The 23,579-nt window shown below is 35.8% G+C and overlaps 1 protein-coding gene across 3 annotated transcripts; it reads left to right on the forward strand.

Annotated features, from left to right (window-relative positions):
• Positions 1 to 298: 298 nt before the first annotated feature.
• On the forward strand, positions 299 to 4,642 carry LOC113282419. Of its 3 annotated transcripts, none has more exons than XM_026531412.1 (2): positions 299 to 610; positions 3,635 to 4,642. In XM_026531412.1, exon 2 carries the CDS (start codon positions 3,671 to 3,673, stop codon positions 4,310 to 4,312), a length of 642 nt encoding a protein of 213 aa, XP_026387197.1. In that variant the 5' UTR covers positions 299 to 610; positions 3,635 to 3,670; the 3' UTR covers positions 4,313 to 4,642. The 3 variants fall into 3 exon arrangements, with proteins under 3 accessions (XP_026387197.1, XP_026387198.1, XP_026387199.1); XM_026531413.1 differs by lacking the exon at positions 299 to 610 and adding an exon at positions 664 to 1,131; XM_026531414.1 differs by lacking the exon at positions 299 to 610 and adding an exon at positions 2,864 to 3,452.
• Positions 4,643 to 23,579: the final 18,937 nt, after the last annotated feature.

Below are 23,579 nucleotides of genomic sequence, written 5' to 3' on the forward strand. Positions count from 1 at the left end.
TTACCAAGTCCTACAGTATCTTTTCTCTTTTTGAACAGTGCGGATTGTACTCCAGGAAGTTAGGGTTAAGCAACTTTCACCTCCCTTATCATCTCAAATCATCTCATATCATAAAAAGCGGACATAACCCTAGAACACTCCATCTGTACTTATAACATAGTTCACGTGTCAAAGTATGGGTATTAGAACCATGTGTATTAAACAAACTCCTGAAGTACATAATCAAGATTCTCTTCTCTGATTTTTTTCTTATTAAAATTCATTTATAATATTTAGTCTCGTAAATACTCCACAACAGCTCAACCTCAAACCATTTATTTATTTAAAACGCCCAAAATTGAAAATTACATAAACGAGCTATACTCTCTGTTACAACTCATTCTCAAGAACCTTTCTTAATCCTTGATCATCGTCACCACCATCATTGTCCTCATCGTTGACGTATTCGTCGATATCTCGATGATAATCGAACTGAAAAATCTCTGTTTTCGATGAGAAATTTCTGAATCTCATGTTGTTTATTTGCTTAGATCATCACCGGCAATGAAGAGGTGCTAGCATGCTCAACATCATCATTATCTTTGGTTCTGGAAGAACACTTTAATTTGAGGTATTTAAATACGAATTGATTAAACTTTCTATCCTGTTCTTGTTTTCTGATTTGAAACGCTCTGTTTTTTGTTTTAGTTGAAATGAGTAGTTCAGACTTCAGATACCGTTAGATTTGCATCAAACGGTGGTTGAGTGTTTAGATTGTGCAGTTTATGTCTTTAGCTGCATTTAATGCTAAACAGTAATAGTAGTTAGTTCTGAGTATCTGATCATTCACACGAACTATACATTCAAACAATGATATTAAATAATAATCATACAAAACAATAGGGGCATTTGTGTCATTTGCTTAGAAAACCAGCATCTCTGAAAAAATCTGAAAAATGCGTTCACAGTGTATTTCTCTGGATACGACCAGCACGAGAAATTGGCATATCTGATTTGATTTTGCTTCGTGCTCTCCAAACTGAACTGATTAAGATTCAGTAACTCATATCTTAGACATGCAAATATGGTGGCAGCCTCATTTGATAAATTTATCGCCAGATGGTTGGAACTTGAGATTTTTGGTGGTTTCATGTGGGTACTGAAAATCATTTCTAGGCTTCTAGTGGTCTTATTTGTGGTACTAACGGAGTCCAAATACCTTTCGGCATTTTTTTTAAATCTTTAGTGAGTGAAAGAAGATCGTGGGAGTTTCTTTAGATCATTTTATGGTACATGCATATAACATGACGTCGAACCACTTAAAATCCCATAACATGACGGAGGAAAGTAGACAAAGCTAACAAAAAGCCTTCGACAAAACAGAATTTTAAAATGCTTTGCAACTCAATTTGAAAGAGTCGATGGTTGAAGTTGAACCTAACTGACAACCTAGTAATTGGTGGTGGTCCTAAAAGAACATATTCAACATAAAAATACCCCCTTAAACATTAGCCCTTTTCTTTTGTTGTTAAACACTGGCTCTATACTAGTCTCAAAAGATAGATTTGACTACAAGATACCTAGCATTATTAGTATTAAAGTGACTTCATAGAACAAAAAAAGTCTTCTCATCTGAGACTCAAAGAAAATGTTCCAGTGTTAAGTCGTAGATCCAACTATTTCTTCTCCAGCACAAATTAATCTTGTAATTTTCTAATTTCGACTTTTAAACAAAATTTCTGATGAAAGTGTTTGCTAACTACTCATGACATGCTAGACTTGGGTTAAGGCTCAATAGATTTTTTTTTCAGTAATTCTTATGTGGAATTTTTGAGTAGGAATTTTGAGAAGTCTTATCTTTTCCAAATATGATTTGTGTTTGATTTTAGTTAGTAGTCACAACATGCAACTTTATAAGTTCACATATATGGATATACCCTTGTTATTGATGATCTAAAGGAGTTTGATTAACATTCTTAAAAATGAATAAATGCCGCCAAGTTTAAAAGAAAAGTTAAAATCCAAAAGGAAACTAGAAAACTATGAGCCCAAATAGCTAATTTCACTATTTAGGAACGAATCCATGTTATCAGCTTAACTAGTTAGGTTAATGGTTTGGGAATGAACACAAGCACATAAACCTAAAGTCACAGGACAAGGTATAATTTTAATTTAGACTTTAAGCAAGAGAACTAACAACTAATTGATCTAATTGATAGTGGCCTCTCAAAACTAAAATAAATCGGAAAAATCATGAATAGACATTGACATGGTCCTAATCATGTGATCGAGTTCGTGCACCAGCTAACTAGCTAGCTTGCAGCCTTGCACTGGCCCAATATGAAGAGATCGATACCCAAGGTGATGAATTTAGAAATACCATCATTAAATGTCTTATGTAATATTGCCTTATGCATCGATGCAAAATCTGAGATAAGAAAAGTGCTAATAATTGAACTCCAATCATGTCTGTCTAAGGTGTAACCACAAGCGAGATTATATTCATTAGGGTGGGGCACACTGGTCTACTACACCCGAAAGATTTTAAACTAGCTCTTAGTGGCATCAGTAGGCATGGTGCCGGACAATGACCATCAATGGGCATGTAGAAGTGACATAAGCAATGTGGTTCATCGATTAATAATGAGTTAGAAACTTAGAATAGTAGCAATTAGCTCAGAACTCAAACCAAAGCAAACACTAGATAGTACAGATCAAGTAATTAGGTCTGTGTTCCTAAGGCTCTCACTCTCTGTCTGATCCAAATTAAAGGTCATGTATAGGAATGAAAAAGATTCATAACACATGAAAGATGACATTAATATCTGACTTTTCTTGAACCAATTATAAGATTTCAAATAGTTAATAGCAGTGACTAGTGAGTAGTACTGGTGATCAGATGAACAAAGGGTTCTTTTTTACTGAGATAAGCCAAATTTGGTAGGGACATGAAGGACAAAGTTATATCACTCCTCTTTGTTTAAGGGCACGATATAAATAGGACCTGTTTTCATGAACAAGTGTTTTAGGGTTTGTTGCCTTAACCATGTTAGTTCTCTGATAAAGAGGTTGGTTGCTAGTCTAACTCATTAAACACTGTAGTCTGTACCAGCATAGATGCCCTATTTAATGACATTTCCTCTTTAAAGTGAAAATACACAACAACATCACTCGATTACTCACATAACATTTTCATCATAATAATCATACAAGTAGTCACTAGATTACTCGCATAACATTTTAAAATTACTCTGAAATTGAAGAGTAATGTTAAAACTTCTTTTGATGTCTTCTTCTTGTCAATTACCAAGTGAGGTATAATTTTTTATACAACTCCTCAGGAGCTGTTTCTTCAAGATTTCCCCAAATAATGAAATTTCATATGCATATACATGACTCCCTTACTTATTTTCACATGTCATAGGTGGGGTCAAATGGGATCCAATCTTATTGACATGTGTCGCAACAGGAATGTATGTCTGCCCATGACAATTTTATCATTTGTTTTTTACTTGGCCAATCTAGGTCGATGGGGTTTTGATGATAAACTCCGTTGACAGAGCATATTTTCTCATGTTGGTAATTTGTATGATTCATGAGAAGAGCACTATAAAAAAATTCCTAAGTGTTCATTTTCTGTGTGCCACTCTTGCAGGAATTTATTAGTTAACAGTACAAATCCACAGATCAAATGGTAGAAAATCCATCTCAAGTACCAAGTTCCAATCAGTTGGTAGATCAAGCCACGGAAAAAACTAGATCAACAACATCATCAAAGAGAAGAAGACATCCTCATGTAAATGATGATCATGCAGATGGTAATGCTGAAGTCATTGAATGCTCAGATGATCATTGTTCATCATGCACAGCAAATGCAGTAGCTGATTGCATAGCTGTTTGTTGTTGTCCATGTGCCATTGTAAACATGTTTATTCTAGCCTTCGTGAAAGTACCTTGGATGATGGGAAGAAAATGTTACAGATTTGTGAAGAAAAAGGGGAAAATGTTGGGAAAAAGTGATAGTAGCAATAGTAGTAGTACCAGTAGTAGTGGTGGTAGTGGCTTTAGTAGAAGAGAGTATAAGGATGTAGTGATAGAAAGAGAAAGGAGTAACACGAGAAGGGAAAGAGTAATGCTAGTAGATGATGAAAAACTGGTGGAGTTTTCAAGTGGGTTATTTGTAAATGGTAATGGTGATGATGGTCAACAACAAAACTTTTGCGCAAGGTTTGAAGCTGAAAAGGTATGGTTAGAGTTGTATCAGTTAGGTCATTTGGGATTTGGAAGAGTTTCCTTCACTGGAATAAGTACACATCAAGGGAAAGCAAATTAGGTACAAATAGAAGAATTTTAAAGGCTTACATTCTTTTTTGTTCTTCTTTTGTTCTGCTTTTTTGTTTTGACAAAATCATGTCTTATCAAAATAAGTTTTAACAAAACTAGAATTTCTTGTACACTAATTATATACTAATTAATCATATAAGGAGGGAGAAAAAGCCTTGATTAATTAAGTAATTACCTTGTTTTTTCTTCTAAATTGATATATCTTAGTATAGACTATTAACTTCGTACCTTCTAAATGTATTTCTTGCCTCCAAAGTGGGATACTTTTTGTTGAAGATGTAATTAAAATGTAAACGTTTTATACGTCTGTTGTGAAATTGAGGTGAATAAATATAATTTTGAGATAAAGTTGGTCTTTCCTTCCTTTCTTCTCCTAGCAAAGCATGCTTATGTGAACACTGATTTTAAGATTTTTAATTTATATGTATTTCTGAGTATTAGTTTAAAATAAAAAGGCTTAAGCCCATAATAGAGATTTTTGTCTTCAAGGATAAAGTTAAGAAATTGAGGTTTGATGTGTGTTGTATCCTCCCATACTGCATCTCCTGGAGCTGCATTAGAGCCCCGAACTATAATCAGTGTGTAATAGGAAAGTCGGCTTTAAGAATAGTTCTTGAGTTCAGTGTGTAATAGGAAAGTCGGCTTTAAGAATAGTTCTTGAGTTCAACACATCTACATGTTCTATCACAAATTGGCCAGTATGATTCACTAGGGTAGCTGAGGTAGTGTAGTAGCATCTAACCTAATCCTTTTCTTCAACTGTGACCACATGAAAGACTGGATGCATTCTAGACCCTAAAGGAAGTTTAAACTTATGTGCAACAACACCAACTTTCTGTAACACCTCAACAGGACCAAAGTACTTTGAAGATCTTTCTAAGAGCTATTGAAGCTTGCCTATAAGGATGTAACTTCAGAATCACCATGTCTCCAACTTCGGGAACTCTATCTGATCTTTTCTTGTCAACAAAAAACTTCATCATATTATGTGTTTTTGATAATTCATCCTAGAAGACCTGCAACATAACATCTCTCTCCTGCAAGTAATTCTCCAATGTTGTTGCCACAAAAGTGGAAGTAGAAATAGGACAAAACAGGTGAGGTGGTTTGTACCCATAGAGAGCTTGAAATGGAGACATCTTAAGACTTATATGATAGTTAGTGATGAACCATCATTCAACTAGAGCAAACCATTGTACCCGTTGCTTAGGATGAGAGCTTGTCATACATCTCAGATACTACTCAACACAAGCATTTTTCCTCTCAGTTTGACCATCTGTTTGAGGATGGTAAGAAGTACTAAGCTTCAATGTATGATAAGGGACGTATTTAGGGGCATCTTATGCGAGTCTTGTTGCTAGTCTATATTTCTTGGTTAGTTTCAATTGTTAGGATTTACCTAGTTTTGTTAGATGATTAGATAAGTCAGAAGAGTAATAAGTTATCGAAACTCTAGTGATAAGTCAATAGACTTATTCGTGAGGTTATTTAGGAGTTGAGTTGTTAGGGATAACTATACACGTATGTGTAGTTCAGGTATAAGTAGTCTTTGTTTCGGTCATTGTAATCTAGCTTGCGAGCTCGTCTATTGAATTATTATTAACCAGTTGGTTGTTATTTGGGTTAAACTCCATTGTTACTTTCTTTAGATCTTGGATTAGAGTTTGCTCCTGGATTGAAGTGTTTTATCGGTTACTTTAAGGAGTGGATTCTCCTTATTTTCAAATCGCTTCCGTGTGCCATATCAATGTAGTGCCCAAGGATTTGAATATCGCGCGCCCACTAAAATTAACTGATAAAAATCTTGTATTTGTCACTAAGAATAGACCTAGGAAGACCATGCAGTTTAAATACATTACAGAGAAATTCCTTAGCAACTGTGATGTCAGTTAATGGATGTGTAAGAGAGAAGAAATGGCTATACTTGGAGAGTCTGTCCACAACCACCAAGATGACATTATTCTTGTATGACATACGTAACCCTTCTATGAAATCCAAAAATATGTGTTGCCATGCAGTGTCAGGAATAAGGAGAGGTTGAAGAAGATCCCCCAGAAGTGAATGCTCTCCCTTGTTACATTAGCATACATCACAAATAGAGACAAATTGAATGATGTCATGCTTCATATTAGGCAAAAAAAAGTGAGCCTTAGCTCTATTATAAGTACCCAAAATGACAGAATGGCCACCCATAGAACAAGAGTGTAAAGAATGCAAGACAGGAGTTCTGATGTCATTACCCGAACCAATGTAAAGCCATCATTTGAATCTGAAAATACCCTGCTGGTACGAGTAATGTTGCAGAATTGGAGTCACAAGGAGCTGAGCAATGAGTTATTGAGCTGGTGCATCTGACTCATACCTAGATATAATATCATATGCCCATTGAAGTTGAGATAAAGACATAAGAGAGAAAGAAGTATTTGGAAACCTTGATAAGACATCAATAGCCTTATTTTCCAAAACCTTTTTATATCTAATCACATAATCAAAACCTATCAGTTTGATGAGCCATTATTGCTGTAATGCAATACACAATTTTTGCTCCATCAAGTACTTCAGACGTTGATGGTCATATTAATAATAAACTGATGAGTTCTCATATAATACTTATATTTCTGGACAACCATGACAATAACAAGAAATTATTTCTCATAAGTGGACAAGCCTAAAGTTTTAGGTCCCATGGATAAACTAAAGAAGGAAAATGGTCTATCTTCTTGCATAGTACATATCCTACACCTCTAGAGCATGCATCAGTCTCCAATGTGAAGGGTTAATTTGGAGAAATCTGCTAAGGCCGGAACTGGTGCAGAAGTCAATGTAGACTTGACTGTAGAAAAGGAAATAATGGCTTCACGCTCCAAAAGATGGAGTCCTTCTTAAGCAAGTCGGGTAAGAGGTTTAACAATTGCCTCATATCCTTGAATGAACTTTCCGTAGTAAAAATTTTACAAACACTTTTGTATTCCCAAAAAGGTATTGTTGCACATAAAAGCTCAATATAATTATGTGAGAGTCACTTTTCTATAGTTCAATGTTAAATCCATCAATTTTACTTAAGTTTAAGTATCAACTTTGATGATAGATAAATCTAAGAGCATAGATTATATATTAGCTTGTTATGTAGAATTCCCATGGATCGTGTTCTTGTCTCTTTCTTAGGAGTCAGAGAGGCAGGGAGAATATAATACAAAGAGCATAAGATTTATTGATACCCCCATCAAGTCATTACATTTTGGACTTTACGAATGATGTGGTTGCACCAAGTCAATAACTTACGATGAAGGTGCATAAAAAGCAACAATAATAAACATTTGTTCAATCATTGAACCATTAGTCACGTAACCATTTGAAGATTGGTACATCTCGTGGAGCAGGGGATCAACAGATGGAGATGTCAATTCTTGTCTTTCTTTACAACTAATAGGACACAACAATTTGGTATAGTATTTGAGCAAATTACAAGCAAACAAGTTGATGGGAATAAAGTGTAAGGAGATATATATAACAGAACTATGTAAAACAAATAGAACATCTGTTAATTAGAGATCCTCATCTTACATGATTTTTGGATATGATGAGGATCCAAATCTATATTTCTTAGAACGCACAAGGGCGATTATTTTCATACTTACCACGAGATACAAGCCAACGTGTATATTTATGTATTACTCTTATTTTTGAGTTTCTACCATTTGGATTGCAAAAGTAATCATAAAAATCATTGTCATCGTGAAAGAAAATGAAGTTAGAAACTTTACCTGAGTTTGTCTGTTTTTCCTTGAAGATGCAAGATAAGTTTTTGATGAGATTGTTGTACCCAGTTATCATCATGTTCATTTTATCTAGTTGGACAGTTTCCCTAGCCGATAGCTCATTGTAATCCTTTGTAGTAGAATGATTACTTTTAGGAACCCATATTTTCTAAGGTTTCTTCCAGCTCTTCTAGGAGTGTTTTGTGCCAATACTCTTGCTTGCAGCTCGTTCATTAGTGGAGTAAGCAGAACTGACAGTCTTGGGATACGATGCCTTGAAGCAAGGATCAACACTCGTTTTCTTGAACTGAGAGGTTTAGAATTTTGAATATCAGTAACACGTTTTAGGATGATATTCAAGGTTTTTTGTAGATTTTTGAAAAGACTATCCTCAAATCTAAGCTTACACTTTCTACGAACGTGTCCTTCTATATTGCAGAAGTAGCAAAAATTTTGAGTCCTGATGGGTTCAGAATGAGTTGACTTGACATAAAAAACACCAGATGAGCCTTCCCTTTTTGGAGAAATTGTTTTTTCTTGGTCAGAGAAATTCAACTGTTCATTCCTTACCAAAGTAGTGACACTTTGAACATGATCTTCTGACGGAGATTTTGTTAGTTTATTGATGGCTTTCATAAGTGCAATCAAATTAAATCACTTATTTTCACACAATTAATTGGTAATATAATGGAAGTAAGGATCGTTCCCACGAAGAGCAGTGAGTTTTAGTTGTCAAAGTGTCACAACTAAATAGAGATATGATCGATAGAGATATGATAGAGATAAGTGCAACCTATGTAAGTTGTGAGCAATAAATAGAGATATGATCGAGGAATCCTTATTCGTTACTAAACTGTCAATGAGTTAATATATTCATCTATTCTTCATTAATCATAGATTATCACCAACCGTAGGAAAGAAGCTAGAGCAGTGTTATCCTCTAAACTTTGGTTACTGGATACCGAAGCGCTCGAATACCAGATTCTATTCGTCCAAACCACCAAGTAGTAGTGCACTCAAGGTGTATCTTGGTCGAATGCTTTATGTTTTATGACTTAGGTCAATCATAGTAGTTAAACTCTTAGCGCAAGGTCCATTTTCTAGTGTTGTTTCTACACGCGATTGCTCCACAAAATCCCTCTGCAAGGTTTCACGCTTTCTACTTGTGTAGGGGTTATTCAACAATTACACGGATATCCTAACCCTTTACTAGATTTATATTAATCAAGAAACTAATTTAGTTTGCTACCTAGAACAATCAATCATAAACATTATTATAGTAGAAACAAACGATAATCATATGAAGAAATCAAAATAGATTCATATATTAATTCGAATCAAGTTTAGAACTTAGAATTCATCCTCAATCAATAGGTGTTTAGCTACTCATGGATGTAGAAACAACCATGATATACATATAAGAAAAGTAAAGAGATACCATTACCATTGATGAACCACTCTGAAACCCTAGCTTACGTTCCGTGTGTTGTTTCTCCCCTCCAAGACTCAGAATTTTGTGCCCTCCCTTTACATGGCCAAATAACTCTTTATATATGTTTACATTTCTTGGCATTCAAGTATCTAAGTAGGTTCAAGAACCCGACCCTGAACTACGATAGAAAGACCTAAAAGATAGTTCGTGAGTTTTAGCCTTCATGATACACGTACCAGTATGCATACCATCTTTTTAGAAAAGTAACCAGGAACTTTTTGGTATCTATACCAGTATGCATATCCTCCAGTTCAAGAAACTCAGAGTTTTCATGGTACATGTACCAGTATGCGTACCCTCTTGTCTTCGGTATTCGATAAACTTGTTTTTCCCATAACTTCTTCTTCCGAACTCGGAATGACCCCAATATTCTTTTTCCATTCTCTTTGTAATTGAATTCTCTTCAAGATATTGATAAGAAATACTGAATTCGAATGAGTTAATTTTGGTCTTTGGCGCATCTCTTGATTTTGATCATTTTTGCGCGGTTTCGTCGCACTTCTTCCACTTCTCTTCGACTTGGGAACTTGGATACTTGGAATACTTCTCTTATTGGATCTTTTTAGCACCTTGTAGCTCCTTTTTGGATGATTCACCTAATAGAGACAAATAAGAGAAAACAAAATTAATAATACGAAAATATGCAAGAATAATAGCTAAAACAAATATGGAATGGACACTAAAATCATATGAATTATGCACTTATCATTTATTATGAGTACCATTTGAAAACGTGGGGGTACCAAAATACACCACCAACTTTTTTTTAGCCAACTTGTATGGACAAAACCTAAATACAATTCCGAGAGTTCAACTTAATGAATCTCAATCGAGGAATAATATTCAGAGTTATATCTATTTCTCTCACAATCAAAAAGTTGACAAAACCAAATCCGTGAACCTGATTTACGTGTGAGAGTTCTTGGACGATCTCAAAAATCAATATCCAAGAATCAATCAAGTCGTATCCAACAAACAAGGATGGATGTATCTATTTTGATTGATTTACGTACAACATGTGATATTTCAATTATAAAGATAAATAATATAATGCAGAAAAGAAATAACACATATACCAAAAGTTTTGTTAACGAGGAAACCGCAAGTGCAGAAAAACCCCGGGGCCTAGTCCATATTTGAACACCAAACTGTATTAAGCCGCTACAGACACTAGCCTACTACCAATTAACTTCGGACTGGAATGTTAGTTGAGACCGAATTAGACCCTCACAACAATTCAGTTACAGTCGCGTTCCTTGCGCCTTTTGAATCCCAACAGGACTCCGTGCAAATGATTCCCTTAGTTGACGTCCTTTATAGCCTAAGAGGCTTCAACTCAATTGAAGACTTTAAACCAATCTTCCTCCCACGGATAAGTCTATATGGTGATTTCCTTTTTGATCGTAGATCAAGGTGAGACTGGAAATCAATAGCAATAGACAAAGTCTAGCTAACCTCAAAATTCGGACTTATGCTTCCCGAAGAGCAGCCAAGATTATTAGTCACCTCACAAGTATTAAACCTGTGGAATCACAAAGTCTGAGACGAAGAGAACTTTGCGATTTCTATCTATCTTGTTCAAGTGAGCATCTCAACAATCAAACAAGATCAGGATACACGAACTATTAAGATAAAAGATAGTTGGACCTGGCTTCATGAATCCCTGTGAAGTATTTTTAGTCGCTAAACCCTAGAAGGGTTTTAGGAAGATGACGACTCTAGTTTACAACTAGGACACACAAAGAGTAGTGTCGGTATTCATAGATCCCAGTTGCTTGAGGTTCCCCTATTATAGACTTTCAAAGTATAGGTTGCTTTAGGTTTAAGATAAGACAACTTTAAGATGAACCGTAACCGAACCGTGTACAAAGACATTGTTCATGGACGGTTAGCCGAAACCAGGCGATTGAACCATAAACCTAATCATTTTCATAAACCATTAAGACTCTCAAGTATAAATCACAATCATAGGTTATAATGTGATCAATCATGTCTATATAATTTTTTTTTAGAGATTTATTCAAATGTTAATTTTCTCGCAGAAATAATTTTATGTGCATCTGAAAATATTCGACAAGGCAAGTACATGTACCAAGTACCTGTACTCAACCTTGTTCGTGATTATATTTGTCATGGTACATGTATCGGGTATGTATACCCTTAAGACAAATATAAATTCCGAATATTACATAACTTTTCCATTTTGCGTACCGGGTATGTATACCACACCGGTTTCAAAACTAACAATTCTTTTTTTTGTATACATACTAGGTATGCGTACCAATCTAGGTTCACGAGTTCACAAACTATTTGTGGTATGGATACCGGGTATGCGTACCACTAAGTCTCTATCGACATATAGCTACTCTGGTACATGTAATGAGTACATGTACTACGGTTCCGGACATATAACAGTTTTCACCACTATGTAAGCTGGTACGCATACTGTCATGTATCCAGATTTACAGTAGTTCTATATTTATGTCCAAATCAATTCAAAACATTCCCAAATAACATCAACGATACATATCACTGTTCTAGGCTATTTTCGAATGATAATTCTTGAATCACAATTTAGATTATAAACAATAAATTGACCTTAACCGAAATTCATCAAGTATGAACAAACGTTCATTAAGCTTAGTCATATATATTTCGAGAACTAATTACCAAGATAAACATGAATCGAAATTCTTGTTATGCTTGTAACAGTTTAATCAGTCATGCGACAACGTTACATGGATAGAAGGATGAATATAATTTGACAAATAGGTGATTCATTTTTCACTTACATTTTGTTGAAGAAGTTCTCTAAAAGGTTTGGTTGATCTTCACTTCAAACGGTAGAACACAGTGATGTACGATTCTCAACTACATACTTCTATCATAATCCGAGACTTAACTAATTGTAGATTAGAAATCAAGATATAGTTTTGACAACAAGATTGAGATATCAACACTCGTGAGTTCGACTGAGCAATGCTCTAACACCATTGGCAATAACTTTTTCTAACTCCTTAATTTTTTCAGAAGACATGAATAAGGATAATTTTTCTGATTCAAAGACAGTACTACAAGTAGTAGAGGGAGCATCTTGTAGACGTATAAGTTCCAAGGCACTTTCGTTTAGACGCAACTCTAGTGAGATAATTTTCTTATCCAACAGAGCTTTTTCTTCGAGAATGATCCTTATTCGTGAATCGTTTTCATTAACCTTACCATGAGAGTATTGACTTTGTTTTTCATCCTGTTGACCTCAGAAGCATGAATTCTGAGATTTTTTTAGAATTTAAGCATTTTCTTTGTCTGCTTCCGTTTATACTTCCCAGTCAGACTCATCAGTGAGAAAATATGGGTTAATAAAACTTGATTATTTTATAGGAATAGAATGTTAGCCTATTTTTGAGAAGGATCCGACCTTGTTAATAGAATCCATAAAGATAGCGCTTTTGACAATTGGTGATACTTTATCAGAGTTTGAACTCTTGTCCATAGATTCAGATCGCTGCAAACACATACTTGTTAGGTATAACAGTGTTTGCCTGCTCTGATACCAATTGAAAAAGAGAGGGTTCCAAGTACACTACTAACTTTTTGTTTCGGCAACCTGTGTGGACAAAACCAATACAATTGCAAGTAGATATAAATTAAAGATCCTTAAACAATCTGTATTTAGAATTTTTCTCTTTCTCTTCCACAATCAGTATTTCTATACTTATAAGGTCGTGAACCTAAATATGTAGAAGAGTTCTTGGACGATCTCACGAATCAATATTCAATAACAATCTAGTCGTATCCAAATTAAGAGGATCTGAATTCTAACAATTATTAAACTTGTAATCTATATTTAAGATACGAAATAAGAGGACTTAAACTACCTAGATTTAATGAGTATTACTTGTGTTATTCGTATTATAAAGATAAAACAATATAATATGAAAAAGGAAAAACACAAGACACCAAAAGTTTTGTTAACAAGGAAAATTGCACCTCCAGAGAAACCCCTCGGACCTCGTCCATCTATGAATACCAAACTGTATAAAGTCGCTACAAACACTAGCCTATTATCATACTTCAGACTAAATTATAGTTGAAACGGAATTAACACTCCAAGCAGTTCAACTGCAATTTTGCTCCTTACATATCTTGAACCTCGCAAGGATCTATGCAATTGATTCTCTTAGCTGAAGTCTTTTACAGCCGAAGAGTTGCTTCAACCCAAGTGAAGACTTTTGATACCAATCTGCCTCTAACAGATAAGCTTATTTGATTTCCCTTTTAATCTTTCAATCTAGGTTGGAAATCTGTTCGCAATAGACAAAGTCTAGCAAGCCTCATGAATCTGAAACACTTACATTCAGTTATCTAGGAAGCCTGGATTACTAAACACCTCTCAAGAACAATCTAAACAAATCAATAAAAAAGAGTTGTAGGTATCTATAGAAGAACTTTGTGATTTTATCTATCTCGTTCCCGATCAAAGATTGACGAAAACCTCAACGATCAATAAGAACAAGATTATGATACAAAAACAATCAGGTAAAACATAGTTGGACTTGGTTACACGAGTCCCCAAGTGAAGTCTTCAAGGTGTAAACCTAATTATGTCTCACAAAGGGAACTTAGGTTAATAAAGGGCGACTCTGGCAAGCAACTAGGACGCAGAAGTGAAAAGGCAAGGGTACCCAAATGTACCTCAAGCTAAAACTTTTCCTACCTATAAGTCCTTTCTCCGAAAGTGATTGTTTATGGACTGAGTCGTGACAATGCAACTAACCGGTTCACACTTCGTGTGATCGTCTATGGATACGAGATCGAGATAATACAACAATGAAGTATGTTTACTTGATAAAAAGGTTCGGACTTAACCAAACACAATAGGATTGCTTATCAAGTAAATAGGAATTAATGTTTGTGTAATTTACTTTAATTATAATAAAACAATTATAATGCAGAAATATAGTGTAACACCCCTTGTTTTTAGCATGGCGCATGCTAAAAGATGCGCCATTGCTCGAGATGAAGCTTCATCCAAAGCTTCCGTTGCATGTGAGATGCATTTGGCCCAGGGCCAATATCCGGTGCCAAGTAAGGCACATCGCGTATGCATATTGGCTAAGGCCAATATGGCATTAGTTGTAGGCTACATTGTCCAAGAACCAATCTTGCATCAAATGATGCATTAGGCCAGTTGGGTAGATGGCCTTGAATATGTACAGCCAACATGGCTGGACATCGGGTTGGGAATGTACAACCATCACGGCTGGGCATAAGAGTGGCCTACGTGCCAAAGCTATAATACAACCATCCTGGCTGGACATCGAGTTGACATTTGAATGTCCTATGGGCCAAAGTCAGAAATACAACCATCACGACCCTTCATCGGGTTTGGCTCAGGAAGTGTTCAGCCATCCTGGCCGGGCATAGGAACTGGCATGTGAGCCAGAACTGAATGTATAACCATCTTGGCCGGTTATTCAGGAAAATACATGGCAACGTCCATGAATAGTAAAAGTGGGGAGTTGATGAATGATTTTTGCTCCCCCAATTTAAGTTGTAAAAATGTCAAATTAACATATATAGGGAGGGGTAGTTGGTTGAAGGTGCATATGCGGACCATGTACCAAGTAAGCTTCACAGCTTAGCCGAAATGCTATGAATGATGCCTAAGGCTCATTCTAAGTTGCGTAGCCTTACGAATGGAGCATATGATGCTGAGGCATCACTATGCCATTCCACGGACTCGATGATGCATCACTTGGATGTACTTGACGGAACAACCTGTACGGACTAGGCCATTACCACTATTGCTTGGCCACGGACTAGCAAACGAGTTGTATTAAGTTTCTGTCCCTTCGAGGATGAACTACGGTATGTGCTTGATCCCTTTAGAGTAGGGAAGGGTACGTAGGCAGCCACAATGAGTTGCAGCATTGTCGGTCCAACACTTTGTCGCTTATATCATCTAATTGGGAGATGATTGCGACATTCTGGCCTCTCATATCATCTGGCTTGGTAGCTCGACGCAAGAGATGATTACAGCAAGACTTGATGAGGAATGTTGCAGGCCATCAAGTGGATGCTCATACTTCCTATCAAGCTACGAAGAGTCGGTAAAGCGTAGTAAGAGAATGGCAATAGGCTTAGAGCGGCCTATGCCTAAGTCCACGGCTTATGCCTTAAGTCTGGATATGACTCGAGAGCTGACGGTTGCTCATCCAGATAGGAAATTCAGTGATGAAGTCTCTACGTTGAGGCACAGCCAGTGATGCGTTCAATACGCATTGGCCATAACCTCTATGGCTTGAACTCTTGGCAACGTCCTTATGGCCATATACCCTCCTGCGGACAAGGGTGACTTTGGAACGGTGTGGAAGCTAAGTTAGCTGCATCATGCTCCACGAGCATGCTTGCAAGGGCAAGATGGACGTGCATTTTCCTGGGGATGAGGCCCGAATCGTAGCTTCATCATGGCGCACCGAAGGAGTTACGGCCTGCGGGGAGACGCGCCAAAGGCGTAATTTTCCGATTCATCACATATAAAGTAAATGACACAACAAGATTTTGTTAACGAGGAAACCGCAAATGCAGAAAAACCCCGGGACCTTGTCCAGAATTGAATACTCTCAGGATTAAGCCTCTACAAAAAATTAAACCTAACTTCGTATAGTTGAGACCAAGCAACTAAACCTATAGTTCACCTAGTTCCGTCTGTATTCCCACGCCTCCAACTTATGAATAAGTCACGTACTTGGAATAATTCCTTTGGTTCGTATTCCAAACAGTAAAGGAACAACAAATCTCTTTGGTATCAACTCTATTCAACCAAGTGATGTGAGTCGGACAAAGGCTCTTCTGTTTATCTTAACATAAACTCCTTCGTCAGGTTGTTGGATCTATCTTATGTTCAATCACCAAAGGTAATTGTTAATATTTTTCAATCAATACTTTTAATCATAAAGAATTCAATTGATGCTGATCTACATAACTAATCAATCCAATCTACCACAAGGATAAACCGATTATAGTTGGATCCTCTTATACCGAAACAAGTATTGTGCATACCAAAGATTATGAACCCCAAATCAGAAATCTTCAATATCTTCTTTGTCTTCAAATCTTCTTAGATCTTCAATAAACACCTGCACACAACAACTTGAATCTCTTGTGATCAATCACGCACAAAACGGAGTCTGTTAACAATGGATTATCATAAGATCGTCTTTAGCACTAACAACAGTCTAAAGATCCCTGTCGAAACTTCGATCTAGTTTGAGTGAATCTTATATCAGAAGAGAAGATTATCAAGCATAAACAAACTAGGTGCAATCAAAGTTCAACCACTGTTAGTCAATCAAATCAATCGAAAACACAAGATAAACCGCAATTCTCTAGTTTCCCACCAACGGTACTCGTAGATCTTCTCAATCCCAAAGAAGACTGTAAACTGAGCGGTCGTAAAAGATTTCGCCTAATTAGGTTACTCTCCTCTCCGAATATGCGGCTACACCAGTAACAACACAACCGAGGAAGTTTGCTGTCACGAAGGATTAGTTTGTTAGAAATGCAAACTTCAAGTATTTATAGACAAGGAAGTTTGGACACCAAGGAATTTCCAAAACCGAAAATATTCTCAAAGATATTCAATATATTCCAAATTCGGTTTTCATAATTCCTGGAAATGCTCTGTCCAAAATAATGACCGAAAATCTCTTTGGAAAATCTCAACTAGTAAATGCACATTACTAATTCTCATTTTCCTAAAATAAAATTAACAACCTTAATTAAAAGATTCTCAACTTATTTATATTTCGATCCTGGGATTTTCTTTCTGTAGCTATTAAGGAATAACTTTGAACAATAAAAGATAAACATTATTGTACGTGTTCAAAGTATGCCGACATCCTTACTTTGTAAGTCCTCTTTCATACTTACAACCTTGAAACCGATTTGCCACACTTCCAAACAATTTTAGAATTGGTTCATCTGACTTTCAAGAACTATGTGATTGATTAAGAAACACTCAATCACAAATCACGGGTTTAACGGTTCTACCAAAACAACTTTCGGTTCTACCTCCATGTGAGTACTGTGCATAGTCATACTAGCTTTCCAAAATTCGGTTGACTAGGTACTAGGATCGGTTCCCCACATATATATGGTATCCAAATCATATGTGTTGCACATGTCCATAGGATCGGTTCCCCTTTGCCTAAAAACGTGTTGCACATGTCCATAGGATCGGTTCCCCTTTCTGCTACAAACTTGCTGCACCTCATATAAGGATCGATTCCCCTTTGTTATGTGTTGTACCTCTTCATAGGATCGGTTCCCCTTTACCCAAATTCGGTTCAAAAAAACACAAACTCGATCATACCATCTCATGTGATTACTTAAGATCGGTTTCACTGATAAAAGTCATACCAATACATAAGTCAGGCCTTTGTGAATAGTTTTACCAAGAACACAAACAAATCGTATGAACTTACTTCCTTAAAACACATGTAAAACATTGTTTCCTAGGATGAAATTCTCACCTCATACCCATACATAATCAGAATAGCATTTAAACGATTATGTCGATGTCTTATCTACAAAGTTTAATGGTTAAGAAATAAACTTCATATTGTATTCCTTAATACTATGTCTATCTAGAGTGTTCATGCTTCGCAGTTTCGTTTTCAATATGCATGACTTGAAAAATACGTTAGGGAATGAAACAGTTCAAGTCAAATATCACTAACCTCAAGTGGAACGATGATGTTGTCATTGTAGCTTCTTACTTCTTCACTTCTTCAAGTCTTCCCAATACTTGTAATGTCTCATATCCCAATACTTTCAAGCTAACCTATACGAAGTTGACTCTAGTACATAATCAAGCGACTCTTAAAATGAGTTTTGATTCACTAAAATATGACAACCAAACTTGACATACTAACGCTTGGTGGATTCAACCGAGCTATGCTCTAACAAGAAGTATCAGGGATTAATAACTATAGTTGCAAGAGCATCTGTATTTAGAGATTTTCAAGGTTCTAGGTAGCTTCGAATTCAAGCTAATTAAGATAAATTGAGATCCAGGTAAACACTTTCTCAGTTTAAATGAAGTTCTTATTAGGAATTCATGTGATCATGTGAGAAGTTCGCCTTGAAATTACACAGAAGAATATACATTATAGTCCAAGGTACTGGAACTGTGTACATTGATATTTCATGGCAAATATGCCTTATGAACTTATAAGCATAACTCGTGTTCATTAACGCTCAAGACTTAAAACGTAATTCACAAAGTAATTTAGTGAATAAAGTTGTCTTGGAAGTGTTTATAAGAGTTGTAGCAATGCCAAACGTATTTAGGAAAATAGTTTATGAGCATCTTCTTAGTTCGATACTGGGTAGGTATTATAGGTGTACGCATACCTATAGACCAGTTTGTGAACTCATGTTGTTGCGGTACACGTACTGCGTATGTGTACCTTTAGTCGTTCTCGAACTCAGGCCCTTTGGATACACGTGCCTCCCTCCCGTTTACAAAATCAAAACCTTAGGGTGCTCGTACTGGGTATGTATACCCTTACCCATTCCGGAACTCAGACCACTAGGGTACGCATAGTGGGTATGCGTACCTGCCCTGCATCCAATTTCAATAACTTCTTAAAACTCTCTTTAAGAAATTTTAAACATTCTCGCCATAAAGAATAAATATCATTGCAATTTCCAAATGATCAACTTGAAATAAAAATAGTTCATGAAAAATAAATTGCTCTTAACCAAGATTGTTAAGGATCTATGGACATTTATTGCTTGAATAATATTTCGAGAGAGTTATCAAGACAAACTTGACTCGCAATTTCTTCGTTGCAATATAAAAACTACCAAAGTCATACGACATAGTCTCATAAAATAGATGGTATATTCCGTGACTAAATAGGATGGTTCAGTCTTCACATACCTCTTTATCGACGAATTTCTCCAAATGTCTTCCTTTGATCTTCTGTCTTCAATCTTCGAAGGTTATTCAGTGATGTCTGATACTCAATTACTATACTCTAATCCTAGTCGGGGACTTAACTTTAGTAGACTAATAATCAAGATGTACTTTTGTTCATCTAACAGTGACAACAAGCTTGGGATAGCAAAACTTACGAGTTTGACCAAGCAGTGCTCTAACACGCTCATCCCTGGATTATTCCCGCCCGAGCACGCTTAACTACGGAGTTTTCTGCTAACTCTAGTGCCAATTGTGCTGAAAGTTCCTGGGTGTTAGGAAAGGACAAACCATTACCTATATTCCAATAATCGAATCCTACCTGCCGAATCGGGGTACTACATCCTAGTGAGGAATCCACGTAAGTATATAAAAAAGCATGTCTTGAAATTAAACATAAGAATACGTACTATGGTCCGGAAAATATGGAACAATGCACAATGATAGTCCACATAGGCCAAGTAAGGTCTTGAACTTACAAGCAATGATGGTGTTCAAGAACACTCCAGACTAAACAATAATCCACAAGCCCAAAAGGATTTTGTGAGTAAAGTTTCCTTGAAAGTGTATGAGAGATATAACAAAAGAAAACTATATCCATGGTCAAGGTAAGCACAACGAGTATGCTTAGCCTTAGGTAGTTCGTATTTTTTCCTTTGAACTTAAGCTCCATGACTGGGTCAGATCGACCAGGTATACATACTGAGTATGTGTACCCATGGAAGTTTGCAGACTCAGATCATCAAGCTATACATATCCAATATTGTACTCTTGGAATTTCGTGAAGTTAGATCTAAAGGGTATGCAAACTGGGTATGTGTACCCTTGGCAGATCACGAACTCAGATCAAAAATGCATGCATACTGGGTACGCGTACCTTTGGCAGTTCGTGAAGTCAGATTGACTTGGTATCCATACTAGGTATGTACACCTCCAAGAAGTTTGTGTACTTTGCTTTCCTATTCACAAACATTCCCAATACCCATAGTACACATACTAGGTATGCATACCCTAAACAGATCGTGAATTGTTTGCTTGGGCAATTTTCCGAAGATCAATTTAAACAAAAATAGTTTGTGAACAATAAATTGTTCTAATTAAGATTGCTAAAGATTAACGTCGACATAGTCTCATAAGATAGAATGGTAGATGCAATGAGTAAATAGGATACATCGGTCTTCACATATATCTTTGTTGATGAATTTCTCCCAAATATCTTCGTTTTGTTCTTCAGTATTTAATCTTGTAGGGCCTTCGGTGATATCTGATACTCAACTACCATGCTCTAATCCTAGTCCGTGACTTGACTTTAGTAGACTAGAAATCAGAATATTATTTTGTACATCTACCATTAACAACAAGCTTGAGGTCCAAAAATTGTGAGTTCGACTGAGCGATGCTATAACAAAATCAAAATTGGTGAAGTAACTCAAGTTTGACAAGTTTTGGGTTAACTATATCCTACATAGTTTGTTTCTAGCAACTTTGACAATAAGGTTCAAACTGGAGGAGCTTAATTTTATATTACAAGTGCTTACTCTTTTTTGGATTTTGATGATTTTATTTCTTTCCCTTGTTATGAGCTATGGAATTATATCGTACCAAAAAGTATCTTTAACTGGTATGAGCTTTATGCTATAATGGGGCACCAACACTAGATTTTATATCAAGAATAAGCAGTAATACCTTTACCATATGCTTTATAAATTTGAGCAGTAAACAAACCAACATCTAACTATTCTTATTGTAAAGATTCAGAATGTATGAATAACACTATGTCTGAATGACTATCTGAGTCTATCTGAGTCAGTGTAATAGAAAGTCTTATCAGTATGTCAGTGTGTATATCACACACTTTATTTTCTTTCTATTACTGTTAATAACTGAAACTGTCAGAGACACTCTGTCTTGTAACAACCTTATATAGGCTTTGTCTCCCTCTGTAATTCTTTTATCAAAAACTTTAATAAAGATTTTACTTCTTATTCATCTCTAAAATCTTTCATGGTATCAGTCTTCTAAGAAAGATCTTGATTCTTTCATCTTTTGATCCAAAATTTCTAAAAATTTCCGCTACAAATTCTACTACTGCTTAAAAATTCTAGTATCAAACTCTGAAAATTCTTAAATCATTATTATCTGATTTCTAGATCTGCATTCTTGATTTCAAGATTTGATCTAATTTTTACAATTCTCTTAATAATGATGTCTTCTACATCTTCTTCATTACCTTTTCAGAACATCACCAATTTTGTTTCTGTAAAACTCAAAGAAGATGGTTCAAACTATCTCATCTGGAAGAATCAATTTGAGTCAATTCTCATAACAACATATTTATATGAGTTTGTTGATGGAACAATAGCTAAACCACATGAAATAATAGATCTTGATGGAGATATTTTTCCGAATCCGCTGTTTCTTAATTGGTGCAAGATGAATCGATTTATAATGTCATGTTTGAATGCAACCTTTGATGAAACTATTTTTCGTTGGATTATTGGGTTTTCTTCTGCACGAGAGATTTGGGTTTACTTGGAGCGCGAATTCATTCAGAAATTTTCAGCAAAGAAATCTCTTCTGAGAAGTCAACTTCATTCAATCAAGAAAGGTACTAATAGCATTTCAGTTTACTTTGATGATTTAAAGGTCATTACTGATTCACTTGCTGCAATAGGAGAAATTGTTGATGAGTCTGACATTGTCATGTATGCTCTCAAGGGATTAGGAAAAGATTATATACAGTTTGTTATTTCTGCTCATAATAGAGAGACTGAATTTTCTTTACAGGAACTTGTCTCGAGATTATTACATCATGAGCAATGGCTCAAAGCAGAGGATATTGAGTCTTCTTCACTTCTTGATTCTCAGAGTTCTGCTTACTATACTAAGCATAATAATTCTCATGGTGAATCTACTTCTAAATCTCAGCCTGAGAATCATAAGATAAATCTATTATCCATGATTTTAGTGAAGTATAATGTCAAATTTGTAAGAAGACAGGACACACAACAAATAGGTGTCGTTTTAGGTATATTCCTAATAAAGCCTCAACTGGTCCTACAAAGAAAGATAAATCTGAAACTGATGGTGCTTCTAATACTCTTCAACAGGCTTTTGCTTCAATACAAGTTAATTATGTTTCAATCTCTAATTCAGATCAGAATGTTGCTTCAGTATGGTTACCTGATTCTGGTGCTACCAGTCATTTGACAAATAATGAAAAACTTTTGGAGAAGACTAAACTATATGATGGATCAGATAAAGTCATGGTAGGAGATGGTACATTGTTACCTATTGAGAAAACAGGTAATATTATTCTTGATACAAATTCAACCCCATTCCATCTTGACGATGTTCTATATGCGCCTACTATCAAACAAAATCTTCTCTCCATTGCTAAATTCACTAAGGATAATAAGGTTTCAGTGGAGTTTTTTGATTGGGGCTATGAAATCAAATGTGTGAAGACTAGGAAACTTCTAGCTGAAGGAAAAATTAAGAACAATTTATATCCTATGGAAGGTCTCATTTCATTTGCTCTAACAGCAAGTACTTCTTCATCAAAAACCTCTCTCTGGCACAATAGATTGGGTCATACATCTGATTTGGTTCTTAAGAAGGTTGCAAGTACTTCTTCTCTCCCAATTGCATCAACAAATACGTGTTTGTGTGAGGCTTGTCAACAAGGTAAGAATCATAAATTGCCATTCTATAATTCCAAAAGAACTACTTCTTCACCATTACATTTAGTCCACTGTGATATTTGGGGTCCAACTCCAGTTGTTTCTTCTTTGGGTTTCAAGTATTATATCTTATTTGTGGATGATTACTCAAGATATCATTGGATTTATCCTTTAAAGAGCAGAGATGAAAGTTTGTCTTGCTTTCAACATTTCAAAGCAACATCAGAAAATATGTTATCTTGTACTATTAAGTTCTTTCAATGTGACAATGCTTTGGAGTTAGTCAAAGGGCAGTTTAAGGATTTTCTAGATCAACAAGGGATTGTCTTAAGAGC

The sequence above is a fragment of the Papaver somniferum genome, chromosome 5 (assembly GCF_003573695.1).
Source record: "Papaver somniferum cultivar HN1 chromosome 5, ASM357369v1, whole genome shotgun sequence".
NCBI lineage: Eukaryota > Viridiplantae > Streptophyta > Magnoliopsida > Ranunculales > Papaveraceae > Papaver > Papaver somniferum.

Excerpts from the sequence above, each read along its gene's own strand:
- LOC113282419 (XM_026531412.1), top strand. The coding sequence starts at position 3,671 with ATGGTAGAAAATCCATCTCAAGTACCAAGTTCCAATCAGTTGGTAGAT.